The sequence below is a fragment of the Rattus norvegicus genome, chromosome 20, assembly GCF_021556685.1.
Source record: "Rattus norvegicus strain SHRSP/BbbUtx chromosome 20, alternate assembly SHRSP_T2T, whole genome shotgun sequence".
Classification (NCBI taxonomy): Eukaryota; Metazoa; Chordata; class Mammalia; order Rodentia; family Muridae; genus Rattus; species Rattus norvegicus.
The window spans coordinates 19911710-19939234 of record NC_141553.1 but is presented as its reverse complement, the minus strand read 5'-3'; the positions used below and the strand labels follow the sequence as shown (position 1 = coordinate 19939234).

The following is a 27525-nucleotide window of genomic DNA, read 5'->3' as shown; positions in this document are numbered from 1 at the left end:
CGAGACTGTGTCCTCTTACCCCAGTGTTAGACATTACATGATAGATCCCACATAACTTCCATTGCACCAAGCCCTCCTTTTCCTTCCTCCTTTCCCCAAACCAGATATCTTAAGGTTTTCCAGTTGTGAACAGACAGCATGACCCAGGCAACTCTTATAAGAACATTTAATTGGGGCTGGCTTACAGGTTCAGAGGTTCAGTCCATTAGCATCAAGGTGGGAACATGGCAGCATCCAGGCAGGCACGGTGCAGGAGGAGCTAAGAGTTCATCTTGTTCTGAAAGTAAAAAGAAGACTGTCTTCCAGAGGGCTAGGAGTCGGGTCTTAAAGCCCACACTTACAATGACACACTTCCTCCTAATAGTGCCACTTCCTGGGCCAAGCATACTCAAACTATCACCCCAGGATTCCAGCATATGTCTTATTAAAATAATTTCATCATTTCCATTTCTAAGCTTGACATGGTACTGCACATGTGATCTTGGCATTTGGGGAACTAAGGTAGGAGGATGTGTCAAATTTCAGGCCAGCAGGGCTATGGTATGAGATGGTCTCAAAAATAGTTTTTTTCTTTCTTATTCTCCATATGATTCTGTATGTATTTTAAGGAGACCTTAACCATCAGACCTTATACCAAGTACAAGTGAGCAAAAAATAAATAGTTCCTGGCCTCAGTTTCCCTTTTATAAATGATCCCCAAAGCTTCTTCTTAGTTCAGTTAACCCTGAAGGATCTAGAATGCTGGGTGGTCAGGGATGGATTGGTTCCCTGGTGATACAAACACATTCCATCAAAGATTTTGGTGTATTTATTAAAATACCTATAAAACAATCCATCCAGAAGCCTTTGAGCTTTGTCTCTTAAGGAAAATGGAAATAAAATATCAAATTCAGACTAAAACTGTCAGTGTTTGGCATTTTAGTTATGTTAACAAGTCTGGGCGACACTACTGTTCCTTGTGGTTTTGGATTGTTCTGGCCTAGAACGGTCTTTCTACTCCGAAGGTCTCTTGTGGAGTGCTTTCTTCTAGTAGCTACGTCTTTGACAAGATTTGTCAGGTGCATTTGTGGGTACATGGGCCTCTCGCTGTGTCACACGCATGCGCAATGGAGGAGCAGGTGCCTGGCTGTGATCGAAGTCCTATTTCTTGGGTTTTGCTTGGCTGAAGGAGTGTCAGAGCCAGTAGACGTGACGCTTAGTTCTCTGCTGAGACTCAGGTCTGTAAGCGTCTCTCTTACTGGGGTCTGTCTCATCTTCTTGTGTGCCGTGTCCTTTTGCTTTAATTTTAACAACAACCTTTTATTATTGATTTTGCTATCATATGGAATTTTAGGTTTTTTCATTATTATCTTAATTGAAATAAAGATTGGGTTGAATCATATAACTTAAAGAATCCATCCACTCCATGCAGTTCTTTAATAGTCCACATCAACTTTAAAATATGGAAGCTGCCTGGTGGTGGTGGTGCATGCCTTTTATCCCAGCACTCAGGAGACAGAGGCAGGCCAATTTCTGAATTTGAGACCAGCCTGGTCGAGAGAGAAAGAGAGAGAGAGAGTTCCGGGACTACCAGCACTACAAAAAGAAACCCTGTCTTGAAAAACCAACCCACAAACAAAATAAAAGAAACATGGAAACTAAGCTAGGTGTGGTAACACACATCTGCATTCTGCACATCTGTATTTCTGCACTTCTGTATTTCTGTACATCTGCATTCTGCACATCTGTATTTCTGTACATCTGCATTCTGCACATCTGCATTCTGCACATCTGTATTTCTGTACATCTGCATTCTGCACATCTGTATTTCTGCACATCTGTATTCTGCACTTCTGTATTTCTGCGCATCTGCATTCTGCACATCTGTATTTCTGCACATCTGCATTCTGCACATCTGTATTTCTGTACATCTGCATTCTGCACATCTGTATTTCTGTACATCTGCATTCTGCACATCTGTATTTCTGTACATCTGCATTCTGCACATCTGTATTTCTGCACATCTGCATTCTGCACATCTGTATTTCTGTACATCTGCATTCTGCACATCTGTATTTCTGCACATCTGCATTCTGCACATCTGTATTTCTGCACATCTGTATTCTGCACTTCTGTATTTCTGCGCATCTGCATTCTGCACTTCTGTATTTCTGCGCATCTGTATTCTGCACTTCTGTATTTCTGTACATCTGCATTCTGCACATCTGTATTTCTGCACATCTGCATTCTGCACATCTGTATTTATGTACATCTACATTCTGCACATCTGTATTTATGTACATCTACATTCTGCACATCTGTATTTCTGTACATCTGCATTCTGCACATCTGTATTCTGCACTTCTGTATTTCTGCACATCTGTATTCTGCACTTCTGTATTTCTGCACATTTGTATTCTGCACTTCTGTATTTCTGCAATCTGTATTTCTGCATTTCTGTATTTCTGCACGTCTGTGTTCTGCACATGTGTATTCCCACTACTCAGGAGGACCACTGCAAGCTTATGCTAGAGTTGCCTACAGAGTAGTTGCAGGCTAAGCTCAGCCTGGGCTACACTGAAACACTGTTTCAAAAAGCCAAGATAATAAAGTAAAATGAAATCTTTGGAAAGTGCCCATTTATGGGAAGAGCCTTAGGATCCACATCTGTAGAACAGTGGGGAGAGCAGGAGGGCCGGGCAGGGGTGAACTTGTGGATTTTGTTAGTGTCGGTTCGTAATTTGTGAAAAGTCTGGGAGAATAATGAGATAAACAGCAATTCGTGTTTCCAGACATGGTTTCTCGGGTTGTATACTAAATGTACAGTCGTTCAAGGAGGCCACTCCTCCTCTTCCATTGCTAATAAAGCATCCATTTCCTTTCTCTTTATTCATTAAAGAAAATCACCACTTTAAGGCAGTCAGTAATCTCCATAATTAGTGTTAGTGTTAAATTAAAAGAAAAATCACTGTGAAGTAAAATAAAGTAGAACAATACAAATAATAAATAATACCAGCCCCACCAACACACACACACATGCACACAGACACTTACACACACATGCACATGCACACACACATGCACACATTCACACACATGCACACACATGCACACACATGCACACACGTGCACACACATGCACACACATGCACACACATGCACACACATGCACACAGACACACACATGTACACACACATGCACACATTCACACACACACATGCACACACACAGACACATACAGACACAGACACACACACAGACACAGACAGACAGACAGACAGACACACACACACACACACACACACACACACACACATCATTTTCAAGTGTCTTACTTGACTCTGGTAATAGCCATGTGGAAAGTTTAATTCATCCCGCCCTCTCGGTAGCAGATGGAAGGCTTCAGAAGCTATGTTGTTGAAATTCTTTGGACCATGACATTGAGTAAACCTGCCCTAGAATTTCAGCCCTGCACCTTCTTAGCTGTAATGGCAGGGAGGTTACTGCTCCCTGTGTGCCTCAGTTTCTGTGCATGTGAGCAGAGACAATGAAGGTGCCTCATTTTATATTGTTGTTTCCGGAGGATAAAGCAAATGTCTGAGAGACCTTGGTAGTGGGCCCCTGACATATGATGCTCTCTGTTTAATAATTCATGGTCTTGATGCAACTAACTTGGATTTCCACATCCAGAGTGAACACCTTGGTAGTGGTACATTTTTGATTTATTAGAGAGAGTCATTTTTACTATCATTGGCATCAAGTTGACTATCAGTTGTGTGTATCAAACTTGGAAAAATCACATGGCGTCCCAAGTAAGAATTGCCCTCTAGGCTCATGTATTTGAATGCTTATTCATCAGAGAATGGGACTGTTTGAAAGAGTGACAGGGAATAGGAGGTGTGGCCTTTTTGGAGGAAACTATCACTATAGGTGGGCTTTGAGTTTTCAAAAGCCCTTGTCAGGGCTGGGTGCTCTCTCTCTCTCTCTCTCTCTCTCTCTCTCTCTTTCTGTCTCTGTCTCTCTCTCCTTGTCTCTGTCTCTGTCTCTCTCTCTCTCTGTTTCTCTCTGTCTCTGTCTGTCTGTCTGTCTGTCTGTCTGTCTCTCTGCCTCTCTCTCTCTCTCTCTCTCTCTCTGCCTCTGGATCAAGATGTGGTTCTCAGCTACTATTCCAGGCTGTCCTGTAACAACACCTCTACCCACCCCCCACACACACCCATGATGTTAAGCAGGCTCCAATTAAATCCTTTCTTTCCTAAGAGTTGCCAAGGTCATAGTGTCTCTTCACAGCAATAGAGCACTAAGACCTAAGCCACTAGGAGCAGAATCCATTCGCTTCCTTGTATGCAGTTACTGTGTGCGTGCATTCAGTCTTCTTTAATGTAGCATTTATAGCAAGCTTGTCTCTGTTGCTGTCTCTGTAAACTCACCTGTGACTTGACCCACAGTTTCCTGCCCATTACCTGAAGGTGTGATTTAGTTAAGGAGATGGGGGTTGGATGAGACAGCCTCGAGACAATAGCTCTGGACCCCAGGATAATCTTACTGGAGGATAATAGTTGGGAAGTGAACCCAGTTGTCCCTATGAGTCTTACAGACCCTGGAGTTTAGAAACCAGTAGGTCCTAGAGGTGTCTGTCAGTGTCAGGAACTTCTGCCTCCATGGAGGCTCTACTGACCCTGACCGAGCTGTGGGGTAACTCCAAGCAAGAACAGGATCCCTTGCCCATCTTGCTTGTTTGTTTGCTTGTTTATTTGTTTATTTATAAAACCCCTTATGTCTCCCCTGTGTCTTGGCACCACACCATGCCTTCCATTTTTGTTAGCATCATGATCAGAGTGAAGGATAACACATGCTTGCTTCTCTGAGAGACATGGCCCCAAAACCTGGAGTATGGGCGATAGTTTCTATTTAAAGTCTATTGTACTAACTTGAATTATAAGTAATATAATCCCGTTTAATTTACTCTTTAAACATGCCCGTTTATTGCAAGTATATGACTTTGATCTGGTTAGCAGAATGAGATCCTGGAAGGCAAATGTGGTTAGAGGCAGGGCTCAGGGAGAGGGGAAGGTCTTGGTGAAGCTGGTGTTTGAGGCTACGGGTGTGGTTGAGTTTTGTCAAGCTTTTTTCTTGGAGGTAACTTCTAGGAGGCTCTTAGGCCCCTCCTGGGATATGGACGGAGGAGAAGAGGTCCAAATATTTTTGAAGTTCAGAGAGGTTTTAGAGGGGCAGTATTTGAAGTTCCTTTTATGGTATAGGGAGAAAAGTTCAGATGAGGTTGCTCTCCTAGAAGACACAGAACTGACCTACAGATAGCCCAAAATGGTGGCTTTGTGACCTTCTCTGCCTTCCTGGCAGCAGGAAGGTCAGTTTCTCCTGGGAGACTTCTTAATACTGTGTCTTCTAAGATGAGTTGAGAAGATAGCCACCACGGATGGGCTTACTTTCAAAAGAGAATGCCTTGGGCTGGAGAGATGGCTCAGTGGTTAAGAACACTAGCTGCTCTTCCAGAGGTCCTGAGTTCAATTCCCAGCAACCACAACCATCTGTAATGAGCTCCGATGCCCTCTTCTGGTGTGTCTGAGGACAGCTACAATGTACTCATATACATAAAATAAATAAGTCTTGACAGAGAGAGAGAGAGAGAGAGAGAGAGAGAGAGAGAATGAGAGAGTGAGAATGAGAGAGAGAATGAGAGATGGAGAGAGAGAAGGAGAGAATGGGAGAGAAAATGAGAGAGAGAATGAGAGACAGAGAGAAGGAGACAGAAGGAGACAGCAGGAGAGAGAGAAAGAGAGAGAGCATGTGCCTTAGGAGGTCTAGACAACAATGCCTATCATGATGCTTGGATGGAGACAGACCCTGTGGTGGTTGGTCTAGAAGCCCGGCTGACTTGTACAGGAATGGGATCTTCACAGTACAAAAGGAGTGGAACAACTCGCCAGATTCCACTTCTAGCTTTCACCTTGTCCTTGCTGCATGATTTTGGGTAACTCAGATTTGAAAATGACTTTTCTGTGTGAAGCAGAGGTAAAGTCACTTAACCTCAAAAAGACTGCTTCTGAAATGCTAGAAGGACGTCCTGCTTGAAGGACACCAGCAGACATCAGACTCAAAGGCCTTTAGTGAGTCACAAATGAAGCTGTCTTTGCTCACCCTTAGCCTCAAGCATTGGCTGTGCGGAAAAGCATGTTAAAAAAAAAAAAAAGAGTGATAATGTCACTATGGTTACTAGCTCCATGCCTGCAGGAGATTAGTTCAGCCAACTGTCAGTCATGGATGAGTGAGGGGCTTTACCCCTCCCTGTTTCACTATTGGCTATTGATAAATTCTGGCATGTCTTTAATTGCATTGCAATTGCAATTCAATAGCCGCTCAGCCGAGCTCTTCTGATTCCAATGACAGTTTCAAACCAGATGGGACTGGCTATATCCAGTGGGTCACAAAACAGAGAGGCCTGAGTGTGGAAAAAACACATTTAGAGAGAAGAGAGGCTGAAAGGAGTCGAGGGTGTGTGTGTGTGTGTGTGTGTGTGTGTGTGAATAAGCAGAATGAGTTATATATGTGTGACAGATCAGGAGACAGAATTAATTAAAAGGAATGAGAATGTTATTTGCGAGCAGAAGGCATCTTAAGAACTGCCATGTTGAGAAGGGCAGTAGAACTAAATAGCAAGAAGTCAATAATAAAACCCAAGAAAAGTTTGAAAGAGAAGTTGGAGGTAGATGTTTATTTTTCTAAAAGTCTCACACTTCACTATTAAGTTCTCCGTGGTCAATGCTTCTCCCAAGCGTTGCAGTTTACTGCCATTGCTCTTGGTTCTCAGGAACGGATGAATGAGTCAGAGCAGGAGGGGGAGGAGGAGGGGGAGAAGGAGGGGTTGGAGGAGGGGGAGGGGAAGGAGAAGGAGGAGGGGGAGGAGGAGGGGGAGGAGGAGGGAAAGGAGGACAGAGAGGAGGAGGGGGAGGAGGAGGGAGAGGAGGAGGGGGAGGGGAAGGAGAAGGAGGAGAGGGAGGAGGAGGGAGAGGAGGAGGGGGAGGGAGAGGAGGAGGGGGAGGAGGAAGAGGGAGAGGAGGAGGGGGAGGAGGAAGAGGGAGAGGAGGAGGGGGAGGAGGACAAGGGAGCGCTTCAACTCTGCGTCCAGTTATTGTCTTGTTGAGCACCTGTGCTGGGCTGGGTACTGAGGTAAGAGCAGTTCGCAGACTGTTTTGGCAATGAGACACAGAGAGGCACATCAATACCGACTTGCTCAGGAGTCAAAGTGAGCTCAGAGCCTCCAGGTCCCCTGCGAAGTCCTGCAGAGATGCAGCCCAGAGGAATGGGTTATTTTACATTTTTGGGGGGGAATTTTATAAAGTGTGCTTTGGTCATGCTCATTCCTATATATTTACATAATGAAATATTACATAGAAGGTAAGAGAAAATTATGACAGCCGCAGGTAAGTGGATAAGGCTAGAAACAATCAGCCCTAGGAAGGCAACACAGACCCAGAAGGAGACACAATCCTAGTTTCTCTCACGTGGAGATGATGACCTTGAATCTTCAGCTGTATATGCTCCATTTGGACTACACACAGAAGTCAGAAAACTAGTAGGAGGCCACGGAGGGTTCGCTTTCACGGGAGGAGACTGGTTTAAAGAGTTACAGGGAAATAATGTTGGGAACCAGCAGAAGAAACTTCTAAGTACTGCCATTTTGTTTCCGAGACTCCATTTAGTCATAGGGGGAAACAAAGTCAAGGCTGTAGGGGAACTGGGAACCTCCCAGTAGCTGAACAGCTTCTGTTGTAAGGAGACAGGTGTGTGAGTCCAGCCATCTTGGAGACATTTTCTCTCCATTTTGCTGTAAGTTTGTGCTCCCAGGCCTAGGAACCAACTCCAATTCTGACTTGTGGCAACTCCCTTGCTCAACCCCTTAGGTTAAAATGTGATTTTACCTTGCTACAGCTCACCCCACTGGGAATGAATATTTCTACGCGATCATTTTTTTTTTTTTTTTTGGGAAGACGGGCATGGTCAGATACAGCTGCGTATAAGCCCTGGCACATCCACACTGAATTCCTTGGGAGTTACCAAAAGGCCAAGAGCGAATGGTGCCCAGGCCTGGAAAGCAAGAATTAGTAGCTAATTAATTGACATTTGGGCTGAAGACTACCTCCTGAAGCCCAGGATTCCTGAGGAATAGCCCCAAATAAATTATATACAGTTTGACGGCATAAAATGTAAATTTCTGTACACCAAAAGCCATTATAAACCGAGCTGATAGCCACGTCATGGACTGAGAAGAATCTTGGGAATATTTAGAATTATTATATATGAGTGATTCATGTCTTTACTGGATAGAGAGTTCTTAAAGATCCGTAAGGAAAACCACACATCTCCTAAGTGAACATGAATCACTGAGTTTTTAAATTGTTCAGCAGCAGAAAAAAAAATAGAACAACAAATAAATTCTTTAGTCAGTTTTGATTAGGTGATGGGGACTGTAGGGGTAGCTTAGCGGTAGCGTACCTACTGCCTAGCATGTTCTGTGATTCCCAGGGAGGAGCACATACATGTGTTCACACACACATGCGTGTGCACACACATTTGTAAAAATGCCAAGATACATTTGTTAGTGTTAGAGAAATAGGCACTCAACTATATCATTTTTTTTTGATGAGCAAACTATGTATTTTTGCCCTCACAGCAGAGAGATAATGGGTAAGAACTATGAAGAAGGTTACGACTTTTCTTTAGGAATTCATTTTGCTGAATTTCACTTATGACATTAGCTGTAATAAAGTCAAACTTTTTTATGCCAGAAGGCTGTTGAAAGGTTACGCGTACCTGACGAATAGAAAAGCCATGTAGGGCTATCAAAAATCATTTGAAGACTGGCGAGTCGGCTGAGTGGTTAGGAGTGCGTCCCACTCTTGCAGAGGACACGGCTCAGTTCCCAGCATCCGGGTCAGGAAGCTTACAGGCACCTGTCATTCCAACTTCCGGGGGAGCCGAGACCCTCTTCTGGCCTCTAAAGCTATCTCTTCACGAGCTCGCATATACCCATTTACATAAAAATAAAAGACATCTTTAAAAGAGAAGCGTTTGAGTGTATTTTCTTGTGACAACTTGATGAAAATGAAGATGTTAAGAACTTGTCTTCCTAAGCCAATGAATAGAAAGATAGCGCTGTATTAAGGGAGACAGGCAGTGTATATGCCGTACCTGGTCTAATCCTACCTTGCTGCCAGGTAGGTGTGTGAATGACTGTATTGAAAGGGAACAGGTGGGCCACATTTTAACTTTTCTGGAAGGAACTGAGCTGTAGGTACACACACACACATCTTCTACAGTCAACATCCATTGTATCAAACTCATCATTTTGAAGGACTAATGAGAAAATGTGGCCAAGACGCCAAGGTTAATGAATAGGTTTTCCACATGTTAATTTCCTTTTATTTTCTTTTTAGAATATTGAACTGAGGCATGAAATTATAGATGAAATTGTTAGGTCCTGGGTTGCAAGCTCAATGGTAGATGTGTAAGGTCCCAAGTTCAATCCCATATACGATCCAAAGAAATGAGAGACTGACTTCTTTAAGACTTGAGAAGGGATTGTAAAGTTCCTCATGTTCAAGCCCAGTGAAAGTTAACTGGGCGGTCAAACCTTTATTTACGTTCTCTGTATGTGAACTGATTTGGCTGTAATAACTCGGATCCCGTTCATTTTACTGTAGACAAACAGGAACCATGTTTCATACCTGGTGGGCGATATTAGCATCTTGTAAAAGGATAATCAGCCCTCCTCTTCGTCTTGATGTGCTGAATGCAGAGAGGATCTAGAGTTTTCTATTTTGAGGGGATGATACTATTACAGAGTGTGCTCATGCTGTCTCATGCACAATTAGGCTTTCAGCCTGTATGTGCCTGGATGCTATGGGCCTTGGCAAATAGCCCTGACAGTAATGAACCTTGAAAGATGATAATGGACTTGTCACGAGAGCTGTGGATGATCATGGTATTGAGGGATTACTGGGGGATGTATTCCTGTGCCTGTGCTTTTAAATGCTGGTTTTATATATAATAGTATATATCTGTGTGTATGTATACACATGTATGCATACGTATATGCATACATGCATATGCATGCATATATGCATGTGTGCATACATCTATATGTACATACATGCATATGTGTACATACACATATATGTATGTAAGTATGCATATACACATATATAATACTCTTCATTACAACTGCTTCGTTTATATCTCTTGAGCATAATCATTTCAAATTCATGATCATACTTTTTTACATTTTTGAACAAGTTCATTCTCTGTGTGTGTGTATATGTGTGTGTGTGTTGTATATTTACATCTCCTATGTACACAGGAGAAACCCAGAGGTAAGACCTCCTATCCATGTCACCTGATGCCTTATTTTTTGAGGCAGGGTCTCTTGTTGAACCCAGAGCTTATGTTTTTCAGGTAGGTTGAAATCAGCAGACCCCAGTGACCCTCCTGCCTCTGCTCTGGTTAACGCAAGATCATACCCTGTCTGTTATGTGGGTGCTGGGATGTGAACTCAGGTCTTCAGAGTAGTGCAGCAAGAACTCTTAAACACTGGGCTATTTCTCCTGCCCCTGACAAGTTCATTTGTAAGCTGTTTTGTTCCTTTGATTTGATGTGCGTTTTCCTATATTCTGTGCTTATCTAAGCATTCTCTGGAGCTGTGTTCCTTTTCTAATGTATTTTACCATATTTACTATTAAGTTAATTCCAATGATTTTTGTTTCTGAGTGTATTAATGATGTGTGTCTTTAAACTATTGTTGAAATAAATATGAAAAGTTCTTCTTAAACATTTTTCATTCATTCTTTCTTTCTTTCTTTTTTAGGGTGACTTTGGATCCTGTTATTCACGAAGCTCTCAAAAGGTAATGAAAGATTAACAGCTAAGATCCCACAAACATTTTATTTTCTGTGTATAACCTTCTTTTCTTCAAGGTAGCTATAAACACAGACTGGGATTTATTTACATATAGAAAATAATGTGAAGTCTTTTCATATTATTGTTAATATTATTTTTATTTATAATATTGGTATTGTGGGACAGGTGAACAAACATCTATTCACTTCAGAAAAGGAACTGATAATAGATCAATGTAAAGGTGCAGCCACAGGTCAGCCTGGCGAATGAGTGGCTTTTCTTAGGGTTACTTAGAAGAGTAGAGATGAAGGGCTATTTACAGAAGCAGAAATGACTCCGTCAGCTGCATCACCATGGCCTACCTCAGGATGGGTGATAGCTCAGAAAATCTGGACACCTGGAGTTCACCCCACAGCCTACAGGCAGCTTTGTTGATATGAGACTCTTTCAGGAGCTCATTTGGTCTTAGAGTGTCTTTACTGCTTGTATTCACTTTGGAAGGGGGAAGGCCTAGCAAATCTGCTCAGTTTTAGGGACTTCCTGATATGTCTGAGTTGTTTACTTCCTGAGCTTAATGAATTTCTGAGTAGGATGGAATGGTCTACCTCCTCTTAGAGCAGTGGTTCTTAAACTTCCTAATGCTACAACCCTTTAATATGGTTCCTCATGTTGTGGTGACCCCTACCCATAAAATTATTTGCTACTACATACCTGGAATTTTGTTGCTGTTGTGTATCTGATATGCAGGATATCTGATATATGACCCACAAAGGGCACAGGTTGAGAACCACTGTGTCTTAGGAGCTTCCCTACAAGATAAAAGGTTTTTTATCTCAGAGGCAATTACCACCTAACATGGAGATCAAACACAGGGCATTGTGTATGCTAGTCAAGCATGTTCCTACTGTACTTAGCCCTTTTACTTAAGGTGCTTCTTGGTCAACGGGCCATGTGCTCATGATAGGACTGTGCTGTGGGGTCCTTTGCTGTCTACCATCTGGTCTTCAGTGGGACACATGGAGGCTTTATTTAGTAGCATGTGCACAGTAATCCTATCCCTTGGCAAGAGAGCTACAGATGATGCACTGTTTGGCTTAGCTCTTTAACTTCTGTTCTGTTTGAGAAGTGTACATGGGGGCTGTGGGAGAGATGGCTCAGTAGTGAATGTACTTCTGTGCAAATGTGAGATGCAGAACTCGTATCCCTAGAACCCATGTCAATGCCGGACAGGCATGGTAAGCCGCTTGTAGTTCCAGCTTTGAAAAGGCAGAAATAGAGGATCCCTCACCGCAAGCTGGCTAGGGAAACTACCCATGTTTGTGAGTTGCTGGCTTGACTGAGAGACCCTGCCTCCGTGGATAAGTGGATCAGCCTGTGCCTCCATGCCCACACAGATGGGCACCTTACATACATGTGAACATGCATATACATAACACACATGAAAGTGGAAAAAGGAAAGTCCATGCATGATCAAGTGTTCCTTTCTTAACCCAACGCTGGAGCAGAAGTTGGTGTTTGATCTATGTGGTGACCCTCCGTCAGCTGTAATTGCCTGGAGCACCTCCCTCCTGTAGAAGGGTATTGGCAGGTCGGGTCTCCCACCCCTGGTGAAGGCTAACTTCCCACACTCTCCTCCACATCTCTGAGTCTCCTCCTAGACTCTTCAGCATGCAAGCTTCCAATACTCGTAACTCAGTCGATCTGTTGGCATCGTGGCAAGTATTTACTCTTCTCCATTCTTAGTGGAGTGAGCATGGACTTCATCTGCAGGCCAGCTCTATGCACTGAATTCTCCTCACACCAACAAAAAGTTCAATAATAGTGTTTTCTTCAATAGTTCTTTATCTTAAACATTTAACTCATTGTAGTAACCCAATGCATTTAAAGAAATCAGTTATATTGTTATGGTTAGTGTATTTTCTGGGATGATGTCTACATTCATGTGTTTGTGAAATGATCATCCTGGTAGTTCAAAAGCACCATAGCATTAGTAATTCACATGGTTAAATGATCCTGTGTATAGCCTTATTTTTTTTGTCTGTGGACAATGGTTTACGCTTCTGTAACAGATTTCCCATGACTTCATCCTTGGAAATACAGGTACACTTGAACTATCTTCCCGAGGTGATACAATGCTTTTGGTTGTTCAGCAAATCACTCGAGAGCGGTGATGTAATCTTTTACAGCTTCCTATGGCTTTGTCTTTACACCGAAGGATTCAGCTCAGTGGGATTCACACTGTGGCTGCTAGCATCATTCACGCATCTAGTGAGAATGTAAGATCAGACTGATCTCATTGCATAAATGTTCACCACCTCTGGGAATATATTCTACATATTGAAGTACTTTTACATGGTTTTGTGTGTTTTTCTCTTCATAATTTTAAGGAGGACATTAGCCCCAACACTGGAGCCAGAAGGGTGGTGTTTGATCTACGTGGGCGACAGACTTGTCATCTGTAATGACCTGAAGCATCTACCTCACATGGATATTGGAGGGTCACCCCCACCACCAATGGTGGTGGCTAAATTCCCCCAATTCTTGTCCCTTATGACAAAATACATGAGACACACACACACACACACACACACACACACACACACACACACACAATGACTTAAGGGTTTAGTTTGGCCTAGGACTTGTTTCCTCACAGCAGTGAAGACGTAGTGGCCGGAGTCTGAGGCAGCTGGTCACACTTCATGAGCAGTCAGGAAGCAGAGAGGAGTGAATGCTTAGCTCACTTGGGTTTAGTCTAGCACCCCAGTCCCTCAGATGGTACAGCCCACATCCAGAGTAGACCCTCTGTGCTCGGCCCCAATCTAGACAATCCCTCTTAGACCCATCCAGAGCTTTGCTCCCATGATTCTAAACCATATCCAGTAGGTGATCAAAGTCAATTATCAAAGCCGAGGTATAAAATTCTTTAAGAATAACAAATTGAGTTGGATTGTATCCAGGGAACTGATCCTGTTAATGACAATCCAAAGTTAAATAAAGATGCCATCATTTTAGGCTCAGGTAGGTTTTGATAGGTCACATCCAGAACTCTCACCTTTTGTCATTGAGCATAGAAGAGTTGTGTCACTGTGTGACAACACTGGCATACTCAGACGGGATATGTCACCTAGCTTCCCCAAAGTCCCGCTCTGTTCCTAATATCTACTTATTCATTAATTATGATTTTTAATGTGCATTGGTGTTTTGCCTGCATGCATGTCCATCTGAAGGTGTTAGATGCCCTCAAACTGCAGTTATAAACAGTTGTGAGTTGCTATATGGGTGCAGGGAATTGAACCCAGGTCCTTTGGAAGAGCAGCCAGTGCTCTTAATGGCTAAACCATCTCTCCAGACCCTGCTGTTGTATTTCTAAAACTGTGTTGTTCAAAAACTTTCTCTATGCTCTAGAATTTGAGACCTGGCATCCCTGATAATGAATGTGACTTTTAGAATGAAAGGAACACTGATTTGACTGATGTCACAATGAGTGAGGCGGGGTCCGTCATTGTTCAACATCACAATATGTTATTCTGTCTTCAAACTTTGAGTCTAAAAGTCTCTATGTATGAACTTGGACCTACTCTGTGTAACTGGCTGGTTTTGTGTGTCAACCTGATATAAGCTGGAATTATCACAGAGAAGGGATTCTTTCTTGAGGAAATGCCTCCATGAGATCCAGCTATAAGGCATTTTCTCAATTACTGATCAAGGGGGGAGGGCCTAGTCCATTGTGGATGGTGTCATCTCTGGGCTGGTGGTCTTGGGTTCTAGAAGAGAGCAAGCTGAGCAAGCCAGGGGAAGCAAGCCAGGGTAACATCTCTTCATGGCCTCTGCATCAGCTTCTGATTCCTGACCTGCTTGAGCTCCAGTCCTGACTTCCTTTGGTGATGAACATCAATGTGGAAGTGTAAGCTGAGTAAACCCTTTCCTCCCCAACTTGTTTCTTGGTCATGATGATTGTGCAGGAATAAGAACCCTGACTAAGACAAATTGGTACCAGGAGTTGGGTATTCCTGTGACAACCTGACCATGTTTTGGGGAGGACTGTGAAAGAACTTTGGAACTTTGAGCTAGAAGAGCCATTGGGATGTTAAGAGCTCTGTGGGATGTTCTGTAGGAGCTTGGAAGAGAATGTGGAGAAGATGGATGCCTGGTTTGTGAAGATTAAAGACTCTTATCAGGGCCATTGCTTTTTTGATTGTAAAGATTCTGTGGTTCTGGTTAGCTGGGTCTGAAGAATCAGCTGTGATTAACAAGATACCAGAACTACTAAAGTGAAACCTTTGCATTACTGGGACAATTGATGTTGGTCAGCTGGAGCTAAGAAGTTAGCAGTGATTAAGAAGAGACCAGCATCACTGAGGTGATGCTGAGGCTTTGAGGTTTCAAAAATCCCATTCCCGGTCAGTTCTCTCTCGTGGATCAGTATACAAGCTTTCTACTGCTCCAATGCCAATCTTGTCTGTCAGCTGCTTTGCTCCCCGGCATAATGCTCACAGACCCTGCTGCAACCCCTGAAACTGTAACGAAACCCCTTATTAGATTTTATTAAATCTTCCTTCAGTAACACTGGGTTTGCCTGAGACCCATTGGAAAACACAGATATTTACATTATGACTCATAATAGGAGCAAAATTGCAGCTACGATAAAGAAACAAAAATGGCAGGGCAGGTCCAGGGTCACCACAACATGAAGAGCTGTATTAAAGGGTCACATCCTTAGCAAGGTTGAGAACCACTGTTGTGTAACTGACCTTGGTCATGGCGTCCTATTGCCGCAGTTGGAGAGTAACTATAGCATTCACCTTCATTCTATGACTGGACTGTGAGAATCAAGGCAACCACTGTTGTGTAACTGACCTTGGTCACCTATTGCCGCAGTTGGAGAGTAACTATAGCATTCACCTTCATTCTATGACTGGACTGTGAGAATCAAGGCAGCGCTTATGTTCCAGGGTCGTGTCGTACATCTTGTGATATAAAGTCTTTGAATGTGTGGGGATCTGGAGGTTAGAATGCTGTTAAAGTGTTAGGTGCTTCAGAGAAAGACTGAAGGGAGCCAAAGGCAAGTGCCCGTTTCCCTGGTGGTGTTCTCTGTGGGCTGTGGGCTATGCGTAACAAGGAACAGCAAGCCCTATGCCAGGCTGAGTCTGAGTCCCAGTGATTGGGTTCTCAGGGCTGTCAGCTTTGACCTAACGCCTGCTTTAAAGGTGTGGGTGATTTACCCCATGAGCTCGAGGAAAGCCGAGTGGATGATTTCCGTTGGGCGCAAACCTAACACACAGTGAAGGTTTGTTTTCAATCTACACTGGGCACCTCAGAGTGACCTTCATCCCGGTGTCAGCTGCTCTGAAGGCAGGGACTTTGCATGAGGCCAGGAGTGACAGTGAAGGGCTGGGGACAGAGCTCAGTTGGTAGAAGGCTTGCCCAGCATGTACGAGATCCTGAGTTTCATCTTCAGCAATGCATGAACCAGGAATGGTGGTTCATGACTGCAATCTGTAGTCACAGCACTTGGGTGGTTGAGGTTGAAGGATCAGAAGTTCAGGCTGGGCTACAGACGACATGGTCTGTCCCTTCCCTTCCCTTCCCTTCCCTTCCCTTCCCTTCCCTTCCCTTCCCTTCCCTTCCCTTCCCTTCCCTTTTTCCCTTTTTCCCTTTTTCCCTTTTTCCCTTTTTCCCTTTTTCCCTTTTTCCCCTTTTTCCCCTTTTTCCCCTTTTTCCCCTTTTTTCCCTTTTTCCCCTTTTTCCCCTTTTTTCCCTTTTTTCCCTTTTTCCCTTTTTTTCCCTTTTTCCCTTTCCCTTTCCCTTCCCTTCCCTTCCCTTCCCTTCCCTTCCCTTCCCTTTCATCTTCCCCTCCCCGTCCCTCTCCCCTCTCTTCCCTTTCTCCTCCTTGTCTTCCCTACTCTCTTTTACATGGGTGTACACAAAGCAAAACCATGTGTGCACAGGTTGGTGTGGGTGGATCCTTGCAGGCTTGTGGTCCGTTGGAGGAACAGCTTCCTCCGTTCACTGAGGAATCCTAGTCCCTGAACACCTGCCTGTGACATCTAAGGAGGAATGGTTACATTGTTACTGAGGATAAAGAGAACAGATTCTCCTGGGTCCTTTATCAAAGGGGCCAGGGAGGCAAACATGGGGAAAACTGAAGAATGGTTGCCATTAACCTGAACCATTTTAACAGCGTACAGGTGAGTCACATAGAGCACTCCCTGTAAGGGCGTGCAAACAGGGCTCAGCTGGTAGCTGCCTTACCTAGCATGCATGAAGCTTAGGGCTTGATCCCCAACACTGCAAAAATATCTCTTGGCAGAAAATACTCATAATTCTAGTACCAGGCGTGTGGATGTAGGAGAATGGGAGATTCAAGGTCATCCTTGGATTAAGTGAGTTGGAGGCTAGCCTGGGCTCCATGAGACTGCTAGAACAAAACGAAAAACATAGAAATCATTTTAAAAACTTCGGCTTTTGCTAGACAGTGGTGGTCAATGCCTTGAATCCCAGCACTCGGGAGGCAGAGGTAAGTGGATATCTCTGTGAGTTTGAGGCCAGCCCGGTCCAAGTGCCAAGACTACACAGAGAAACTCTGTCTCAAAAAAACCAAAATAAGTAAATCAATAAACCTCCCTGTTTCATCGCCTAGTTCTATCACAGTGGTAAGTGCTTCGAGCTTAGCATGCCCTGATTGCAGTCCTGACTTCATACCTCAAGGACCCAGGAGTAAAACTGGAGTCTCTCTCGCACACACAGAGATAGTGTCTGGGATCTTCTGCCCCTGAGAACTTTCCGTTTCCTGATTGCCCCTCTGTCTTTCAGAACCACTTCAAAGTTGGTCAGGACTTCCGAAATGAAGTCTGACATCAGTGTTTTCTTCCAGACATTGCTGCTGTCTGACTCCCTTGTCCCTGAAGATGTAAGCCAGTCATTCTCCCTGCAGGTTTATTACGCTTTGCTCGAATCCGTGCTGAGGATGTTACACTTGCCCTTGAAAACTCTCTTAACAATGCGCTGCTGACACCTTTAGCTGGAGTGGGTGTTTAGAGTTGAGATTTCTGACGCTGGTTAAAGTTTCATCTCTGAAAATGCAGTGCTTAGTAGAACACCCCCAAGAGAACTTTTTCTACGCAAGGGCCCTGCCCTGGTTTTTCTTCTCTTCTCTTTAAAAAATTGATTTATTTTAAATTTTTACTCTTAATTACATGTATGTATGTAGTGTGTGTGTGTATATGTGTGTGTATGTATGTGTATGTATATAGTATGTGTATGGATGTGTGTGTATATGTGTGTATGTGTATGTATGTGTGTTTATGTGTATGTATGTATGTCTGTTTACGTGTATATGTGTATGTATATGTGTGTGTATGTGTATATGTAAGTATGTGTGTTTATGTGTGTATATGTATGTATGTGTGTATGTATGTGTATATGTGTATATGTGTGTATGTATGTGTGCATGAGCATATGTGTGTATATGTATGTATGTGTGTGTATGTGTGCATGTGCATGTGTGTATGTATATATGTGTGTATGTGTATATGTAAGTATGTGTGTTTATGTGTGTATATGTATGTGTGTATGTGTGTATGTGTGTACGTGTATGTATGTGTACATGAGCATATATGTGTATATGTGTATGTATGTGTGTATGCATATTTATGTATATGTGTGTGTCTGAAATGCATGTGCACACATACATGCACATGCATGTGCATACCTATGCACACCAGAAGAGAATATTGGAGCTGTACTTACTGATGGTTGTGATCTACCTGGTGTGGGTGCTGGGAACGGAGCTTGGGTCTGTGGAAGAGCATCGAGTGCTCTTGGTGGCCGAACCGTGTCTCTAACCCCATTTGTCTTTGGTCATTAAAGGACAGGGCATGCTTCTGTGCTTAGTAAAATCTGTCTTCTGTTCATTTAGTCTGCCTTTTCATGAGAAGGTCTCACTACACAGAGGTTACCTGGCTGGCCTGGAACTCAATATGTGGACCAGCCTGGTCTTGAACTCCTAGAGCTCTGCCTGCCCTTGCCTCCCAATCGCTGGGATTAAAGGTATGTACCACCATACCGATTATTTTGATGTTATTAGCAATGTGCATTATTATGCACTCAGCGAGGTTTGGTGTGGCATCTCCACACATGCATATTGCATGCACACCCTCAGTCCAATCTCCTTTCTACCTCCGCACAGCCCCGTGCAGTTCGGAATCTGTACTAGTCCCTCCTGCAGTTCAGCGCTGATGACTTTAAGCTTCTGTGTGGTACGAGTTTCTTCCTGTGTCTCACTTACCTCATTTAACACGCTGCCTTCCCGTTCCACCCATTATGCTGAAAAAAAAAATACATGAATTTTGTTCTGTACTGTGGCTGGATAACATTGTGTGTGTGTGTGTGTGTGTGTGTGTGTGTGTGTGTGTGCGCACGTGCATGCACGTGTGTATATGCACATTTTCCAGCTATTGGGCACACAGGCTGAATCCATTTCTTGGTTAGCGATGGCACGCAGGTGTCTCTTCTAAATGAGGATTTGGTTCTCTTTGGAGGCACTCAAAGGGACAGCTCAATCAGGTACGATTCTATTGTTAGCTTTTCTGAGGAGACCTCATACCACTCTCCACTGTGATTGGGCTCATTTCCATATCTACCATTAGCATGTAGAGAGTCTCACACGCTCTCTGGTATCTGTGTTCTGTGCTTCTGCTCACAGCCAATCTAAATGGGGAGAGATGGGGACTCACTGGACTCTCCCATTTGTAAAAAAGTTGAACGTTTTTATATATTGCGAGCCATTCCTATTTCTTCTTTGGAGACGTGTCTGAACGGATAGCGTGGCCATTTCTAGATAGCATTACTTGTTACTTTGCTCTTAAGCATCTTGGCTTTCTTATGTAGTCTATGTGGTGTATCCTCCATAAGATGGGTTGTACGAACACTTTATTCATGCTCTATAAATTAGCTTCACTTGTAACTTGTCTATTCATCTTTAGGCATGATTTTACTGAGTATTGTTATTTTCCTATCACTTTGCCTGGGTTTTTATGTGCATGTTTATAATACTTTAGATCCTCTAGCTTTCCTTTTTTTTTTTTTTTTTTTGGTTCTTTTTTTCGGAGCTGGGGACCGAACCCAGGGCCTTGCGCTTCCTAGGTAAGCGCTCTACCACTGAGCTAAATCCCCAGCCCCTCTAGCTTTCCTTTTATTGCAAATACTTTTTCTCACTTCGCGTCTTCATTATACCCTAAATAATCCTCAAAACTCACCTGAAGATCGCAGGAACAAATGATCGTTTCCTGATTATAGAAATTGCTGGCTATAGAATTGTAATTGTTTTTCAACGCGTGTAATTTATTTTAGAGTTTATGTCTGGGCACGATTTAAGATTTTATTTTGGGGGCAATGTAGCTGAGAAAGGTAGGCTGAAGTTATTTTGAGGGCTTTGGCTTCCAAGTTAGGTTCAGCTGGTGTTGATGCACGATCCCATATTGAGTTCGACAGAATTATGAACTGTGTGTGACGTGGTAAGGTACACGTAAACTTTAGTTTCTTTGAGGCAGTGAAATTCATTCCAGGGTATCTGTAAATAACATGTATCTGTATATATCATAAAAAACCCTCTCAGATGATTCTCCTATTGGCAATAAGATTCAGTGCAATTATTCATGTCACATCTAAATTCACCATCACATCTGAAAGTCCATGTGAAGACATCATGGCTCAGCCGCTAGCATTCAGATGAGGACCCTGGACCTCTCTGGTGATTTCTGGTTCTTGTATCCCATGTCTGGGATGAGGAGTGTGGTCCTAGCTTGAGTAATGCATTGACTCCTGACCCCACACTACTTCCTGCAAGAGAGCGGTGTGGCAAGTAGCCTTAGAGTGAAGGCTCTGCTCAGAGAACTTTGGTTAATTTTCATCGTTAACCTGCTGGGCTTTGGAACCACCTAGAGTACACAGCGTTGGGTCTTTTGTGAAGGGAATTCAAGTGAGGTTTAAGGAAGACCCAGTCTGAATATGGTGGTACTGCTCTAGGGGCTGGGAGTCTCAGGCTCAATACAAACGGAAAGTGTATAAAGCTGACTGAGTACCAGTACTCAGGTATCTCTACTTCCTGGCCATGGATTCAATGGGACAGGTTGCCTTACACTCTTACTACCAAGCCTTCCTTCTATTATGGGCTATACCATTTCTCAAAGCATGAGCCCAAACAACCTCTCCCTCCCTTATGTTGCTTTTATTGGATTTCTTTTTTCTTTCTTGGCAACATCTGACTTCCTAGATGCTTGCTGAGTGCTGTGAGCGGACCACCTGGCCACCTTGTGTCCTTCCCTACCCTCACCCCTAGACTGGTACTTTCTAGAGGAAAGTACTGATAGGTACCCCTCTCAGAGGGTTGCATTCAAAACTGAGTGTGAGTGCACCGATTTCCACAAGGTTCTTGGCATATATAAGACGTGCTTGATGAATTTTAAATATCGCCAGAATTAACATGCAGACTCCCCTTCCTCTTCCCTTTCCTCTGTTGCTGGCGATCTCAGAGAATTTTCCAAGCTGTAAGTGTTAAGGGATGCCAAACCCTGAAAAGTTGGGAACCTAAAAAATCTCCATAGTATAACACAGCAGTAGACAAGAACCTGATAGAACCAGAAGATGTTCTACTACCCGCTGTCAAGACGACAGAGCTTCCGACTGTGTCCACCTTCCTGGTTCACACATCTTGCTTTTCCTTAGTCATTCCATTGCTGTGAACAGACACCATGACCAAGGCAACTCTTATAAAGGACAACATTTAGTTGGGGCTGGCTTACAGGTTCAGAGGTTCAGTCCATTATCATCATGGTGGGAAGCATGGCAGCATCCAGGCAGACATGGCGCTGGAGGAGCTAAGACTTCTACATCTTGATCCAAAGGTAACTTGCAAGAGACTGCCTCTTCTGCAGGCCACCAGCGGGAGGGCCTCTTCTTCCCAGGGTGGAGCTTCAAAGCCCGCCCCCACAGTGACGCACTTCCTCCAACAAGGCCACCCCCACTTCCACAAGGCCACGCCTCCTAATAGCGACACTTCTGGTGGGCCAAGCATCTACAAATTGCCCCATTATATAATTTAAGTTAAAAGTAGACGAACAAGACTTGATACTGTCGAATCATTTCGGCATTGAATGGTACATTTCTGTGCATAAATACACTTTGATATACAGCGTCTGGGATTCTAGCTCCTTGCTGAACCTTTGATGGGAACCAGAGCACTGAATGATCCCAAGAGTATGACTTCCATGTGAGAAATACAAGGTACTCTTGGCTACAGATTCATGCCCCTTAAAGTTCAAGGCCAGGCTGGTCTACAGGGTAAAACAGTTTCAAAAACCAAATAAACAGGTGTAGGATATCATCTGAACACGAGACAGTTTGCCCTGATCCTTTCCTGTGTGTGTTCTTTTTATTTAAACTCTGCTTACTCTAAGCAACAACACTGTTTCCTTCTTTACAGCTGTTTATTCCCGACAGCTGGTGCTCAACACAGAACCCAAGACTCGAGGGTAGAGATGTATTTGGTCTGAGACCATTCACAGAGTAGGGTACACATGTATTTCAGGTTCACAAAACATAACAAGACTTCCTGAGAGCTGACTGCATTCATCTGCCTTTACTTAGTGACTTCCTATGGCCCAGTGATACACAGGAAGTCAACTAACAATACACCAAGAGCTACAGTATATTCCTACAACACTCATTGTGTTACCCATGACTTACAGTTAGGAAACACAGGTACCAAAAAGCTGGTACATAGCAGAGTTCTGACCAAAACCTGGAGGCTACTGACTCCCCAAATCATGCTCTTTGAATATTGTTTGCCCTAGGAAAATTGCTTACCGTCTCCCGGGTATGACATTTGAAATATCGAGTCTGGATGGCCACTCCCAAAAAGTGGAAGTGACATCTGATGCAGACCTGGGGCATAGGAAGGACAGATTTTCCCCTTGGCCATAACTCCCCCACCTCCCTGTCCCCATTTAGTTGCTTCAAGGTACAGCCTTGTTCGTTTGTGCAACATCTCTGACTCCTGTCCTGTCTCGTAACCAGGTTTATTTCTGCTAGATTTGCATTGGAACTAGTGAAGCCATACTGATGGCCACAATTATTTTTTCCAATTTGGATCCAGTGTTTGGAATGTGTAGCCGTAATTTGGAGCGCTTCCGATGTTTTGACAAAAGTATCAGTAGTTGAGATGTATGTCAACCCTGAAAGGGTTCCTGAGCTGTTGGGTACTTGGAGATGATAGAGATGGAATATATAGGAGAAACTTCTGTTTGATTTTTACAGAAGTTCTCCAAACAGCCAATAGTCCAATATTCTAATAGGTAGAACTCTTGCAATAATTTATCATCTCTGGATGGGATTTTTTTTTTTTAACATTTATTTTTTATGTATACATCATACAGCCTGCATGTATGCACCTGTAGGCCAGAAGGGGGCACCAGACCTGATTATAGATGGTTGTGAGCCACCATGTGGTTGCTGGGAATTGAACTCAGGACCTCTGGAAGAGCAGACAGTGCTCTTAACCTCTGAGCCATCTCTCCAGCCCCCTGGGATTTAGCCTCTATTCCTGTCATTTTTCTCTGTCTCCTTCTCTGTCTCTGTCTGTCTGTTTGTCTGTCTGTCTCCCTCTCTCTCTCTCACACACACACACACACACTCACATGCATTTGTAACAAGTTTGTATATCACATTGACAAAAGTCAAATTTCAGCTCTGAGTGTCCTTATCCAAGTCACGTTACCTTTGAACCCTGGGTCTGTGTGTGAATCATGACATCATCTTTATAGATCCTTTGTCGTCCCGGCTACCAAGCACAGGACGCAGCATGCTGGCTGAGTTTTCAGTTCTATGTACCTGGGCCTGGGAGAGGCTGTGTTTTTCAGTTTCTGTCTTCAATGAAAGTGCCTGACTTCAGAGAAGGACTGGTTTAATGCTCCCCACCCTACCACCACATTATTATATAAAGACCGTATTTTTTTTTTCTTTTATAGTCCTAAATCTGTTTGCATTCAAACTAAGGGTTAAGCTCCCTCACTTCCTGGACACCTCTGCCCAAGATAGACTTGAACTCAGTATTCACCAGCTTGTCGGATTCAGCAACTTCTTGGGCAGGGTCCATACATCTGCTGTGTGTGAGCGTTCTTCCTCCAGGATCTGGGAGGCGTGCAGTCACATTTGTGCCAGTTGACTTAGCCATTGATGATTCGATCGTGACATTTGCATGACGTAGAAGGTGCCGTAGAGACTAGACAGAAGCTGTAGTGACCTGACAGGTCAAGGCTGGCTGCCTCGGAAGGAGAGCAGTTCCTGGATAAGCGCTATTTCTCTTCATTGAGTTCTGTGCTCCTGGAGAGGGCTGGCTTTTATTTTGAAAAAATGTTAAAGGTTTTGCTTATTATCATTGTACGTGTGCTATGCATGTTTGAATGCATACACATGTGTGCCAAGATGCACATATGGAAGTCCAAGGATGACTTTCAGGATTTAGCTCCCCACTTCTGTTCTGGGTTTTGGGGATCAAACTCTGGTTGACAGCAAGTGCTTTTAGCCGATGCTTGGATCCCTAGACTGGCTTTTTTCAGATGTCTGCCTCATAAGGCCAACCCAGCATTTTGTACAGTGATGTCACGTGACCCTGTAGCTTTACTTCAACCAGTGATCAGAAACACTTGCTAGCTTCACAGGGACACCAAAGAAATACCTAAGTCTTGCGTGCATTTTATCGCAAGTGGGAATTTTTTTTTTTTTCTCGGAGCTGGGGACCGAACCCAGGGCCTTGCACTTCCTAGGTAAGCGCTCTACCACTGAGCTAAATCCCCAGCCCCAAGTGGGAATGTTTTAAGTGTATTGTTACATTAATTTCTTCATTATAGTGTGTTCCTGTAAGCATGGGTGTGGAGGGCAAAGGGTGGCTTGCAGAAAATAGTCCTTTCCACTCATCATGTTTCTTTAAGGTTAGCCACAGGCAACTTTACCATCTGGTTGGCCTGGAAAGATTAAATATTTTAAGCTTTGCAGGGAAGAATAGGTTAGAAAGCTACTGTATGCTACTTTCTAAACCATTCCATGAGAACAGTTAATTTGATGAATAAAAAAAAATATTTAGGGGCTGGGGATTTAGCTCAGTGGTAGAGCGCTTACCTAGGAAGCGCAAGGCCCTGGGTTCGGTCCCCAGCTCCGAAAAAAAGAACCAAAAAAAAATATTTAATTATTTTCAGAGTTGGATTGTTGTCAGGGTACCAAAAGAAAGATATTCCCCAACCCAATTTATAATTGTGGTATTTTTTTTTTTCAGTTTTGTCTGTCTGATTGTTTCATTGTTGCTTTTTTTTTCTCTACTTTTGGTTCTGAAATTCAGCCAAAAAATAATAAATTAAAAAATAAACACCACAAGAAACACTAAAAAAAATGAGGAAAACCTTTGACTTTTATGTTTTTTTTTCCTCAAATGGTTAATATTACTGTCCAGCCAGGGGTGGCCTCAGCATTCAGTGGGTTTCCAGTGTATTATTTTTCTTGTTGGCCTGGCCATGGTACCTTACAGGAAGTGCCTGGAAGGTTTTATTTTGGCTGACAGTTTGAGGCCACAGTCCATCACAGTGAAGACAGCATGGTAGAAGCAGGAGCTGGCCGTGGCCGTCCGCATTATACTTAGCATCAGGAAGCAGAGGGAACCGAATGCTGGCACACAGCTCTTGTTTTGGACCACCTACCCATTCGGGGTTTATCATCCCTCATTCACCCAGCCTTGGAACCTCATCACAGAAATGACCATAAATGGGTTTCCTAGGGAATTCAGGTTGGAGGTCGCTATTCATAACGTCATTTTAGAACACATTTCAACTTCCCAAGCATGTCCGCCCGGACAGACATGATCTGGAGGTTGTCACTCTCAGCTAATCGTCGGAAGCCCTGGAAAGATTCACACACTTCTACGTCATGGCCCCAGGGACAGGCAGCATTTGCTAGTCCGTAGAGATGTCCGTAGAGCCTCATGCATGCGTTCTGGTAACTGACTTCCCTGGGTCTTTAGGACCTCCATATTAACTGGGCAGAGCGACTGTGTTGATGCAATTTTGAAGACAAAGACTCACTTTGGATGACTTACACAAAAGCAGAGGATTGATCCTGCTCAGTGTTCAGTGACCAGCTTTACCCCAGCACTTCCGCCACCAGTGACGTCATTGTACACCCACGCTCATCCCCATCCCCTGTGAGACACGTGGCACGCTACCATCCCAGGCACTGAGACCACGTGTCCCATTGACAAGGTTTCCTTGTGAGGAGAGGAAGGTTTCATTACTCACCTCTTGGCCTGTCCCCAGTGACTGGTAGACAGTGGCTAGGAGGAATCCCTCTCTGTGCACGTATATGAAAGTCGTCTTGGAGCCTAAGCGCCAGTCCTGTTTTGCTGATGCGTCCTCTGTGGAATCAAGAGGAAGGAAGGGAGAAAGTCTAGACCTCTGACTGATATGAGAGTGGATGAACCACGCCACTCTCCTCTGCATGCTTGAGCAACCGAGTCTGTGAGGCTCCTTCATTTGGTCTTCCGTACGGTATATCTTTGGTGGACCTGGAGGCCAGCGAAGTTTGCTGGGCTTCCGTAATGGGTTCAGGCTTTCAAGAGGAGCCTTTGTGGGAATTCACTGCCCCTTTCAGGGACTTGGTTCACTGTTGCGATCCGCCGTGTGTCAGGATGGTGGGAGATAAATCTACAGAAATGCATTTACAGGAAATTCAAGGCATGGCTCAAATAGAAGTCTGGTGTTTCCGGAGCAAAGGCCACCCACTGCTTTGCCTTCTGAGTACTGAACTTGATTCTTAATCTTTGAAGAGCTTGGTCCTCTGGATTCAGGGATGCGATGCACCTTCAGCCTGTTTTTATAGCCTTTCTTGTTTGGCTTGTACCAGCCCTAGTGCAGTAACTGGAGATGTTTTAGAAGGCTTTTAAAGCACGGTAGAACTTCCTTCCAGATCTCTGCTTCTAGAAATATCGAGGACTTTCTCTTCTACACCCCACCAAGTTCCCACCACATCCTTTTCTGTAAATTTAGGTAACCTTGAAAAAAAAATCCCAAGTACTTAGATTCTATTTCCGCCGCCATGGCATAGACATTTCTTACCGTTAGAGCTGCGCTTAGGTTGGTTGCTAGGCAACGGGGAGAGGAGTTCACAGGCTTTGCTGTGAGCCAGCAATCACCACACAGGCAACGCATTTTCCTTTGATTATTATTATTATTTTTATTACCATTTTGCCCAGCTCCCTCCCACCCCATCCCCCGTTTTTGTTGGTATGTGTGTTTTCAGCTTTCCTGTTCTCTCTCGTTTTAAATTTGTAGAAATACCTTTTGCCTAGACACTTTGTTAAAGGGGTTCTGGCTTTGATCCTCGCTACATAACGTGTGAGCCCGAGCATTAGCTGTGCGTGTTGAATGAGGCCCAGGAGCAGCTTAGCTAGTTCTGATGAGATGTTGCTCTCCTTACGGCTCGTTACAAAAGAACACACAGAATTCATATCCTTCCTGACATTCACTCGGCGTTCTCTGCCACAAATCAGGGACCCTGACCATACAGTGCCTTCCTGTCCGCTGCATTTG

At 43.8% G+C, this 27525-nt stretch overlaps 1 protein-coding gene and 1 long non-coding RNA gene across 3 annotated transcripts in view; one reads left to right on the top strand and one right to left on the bottom strand.

Moving 5' to 3' along the window:
* Ank3 (ankyrin 3) overlaps positions 1-27525 on the top strand; it is a 624211-nt gene that overhangs the window by 75421 nt on the left and 521265 nt on the right. For both annotated transcript variants that reach the window (XM_087597726.1, XM_087597706.1), the window contains exon 2: positions 10860-10898. In XM_087597726.1, coding sequence (XP_087453852.1) covers positions 10860-10898 — 39 coding nt within the window. The remainder of the gene's footprint in view (positions 1-10859; positions 10899-27525) is intronic.
* Positions 153-27082, bottom strand: LOC134483900 (uncharacterized). The gene is made up of 2 exons (XR_015645777.1): positions 26236-27082; positions 153-277 (listed from the first exon to the last, which is right to left on the bottom strand). It is a non-coding gene; the product is annotated as an uncharacterized LOC134483900 (long non-coding RNA).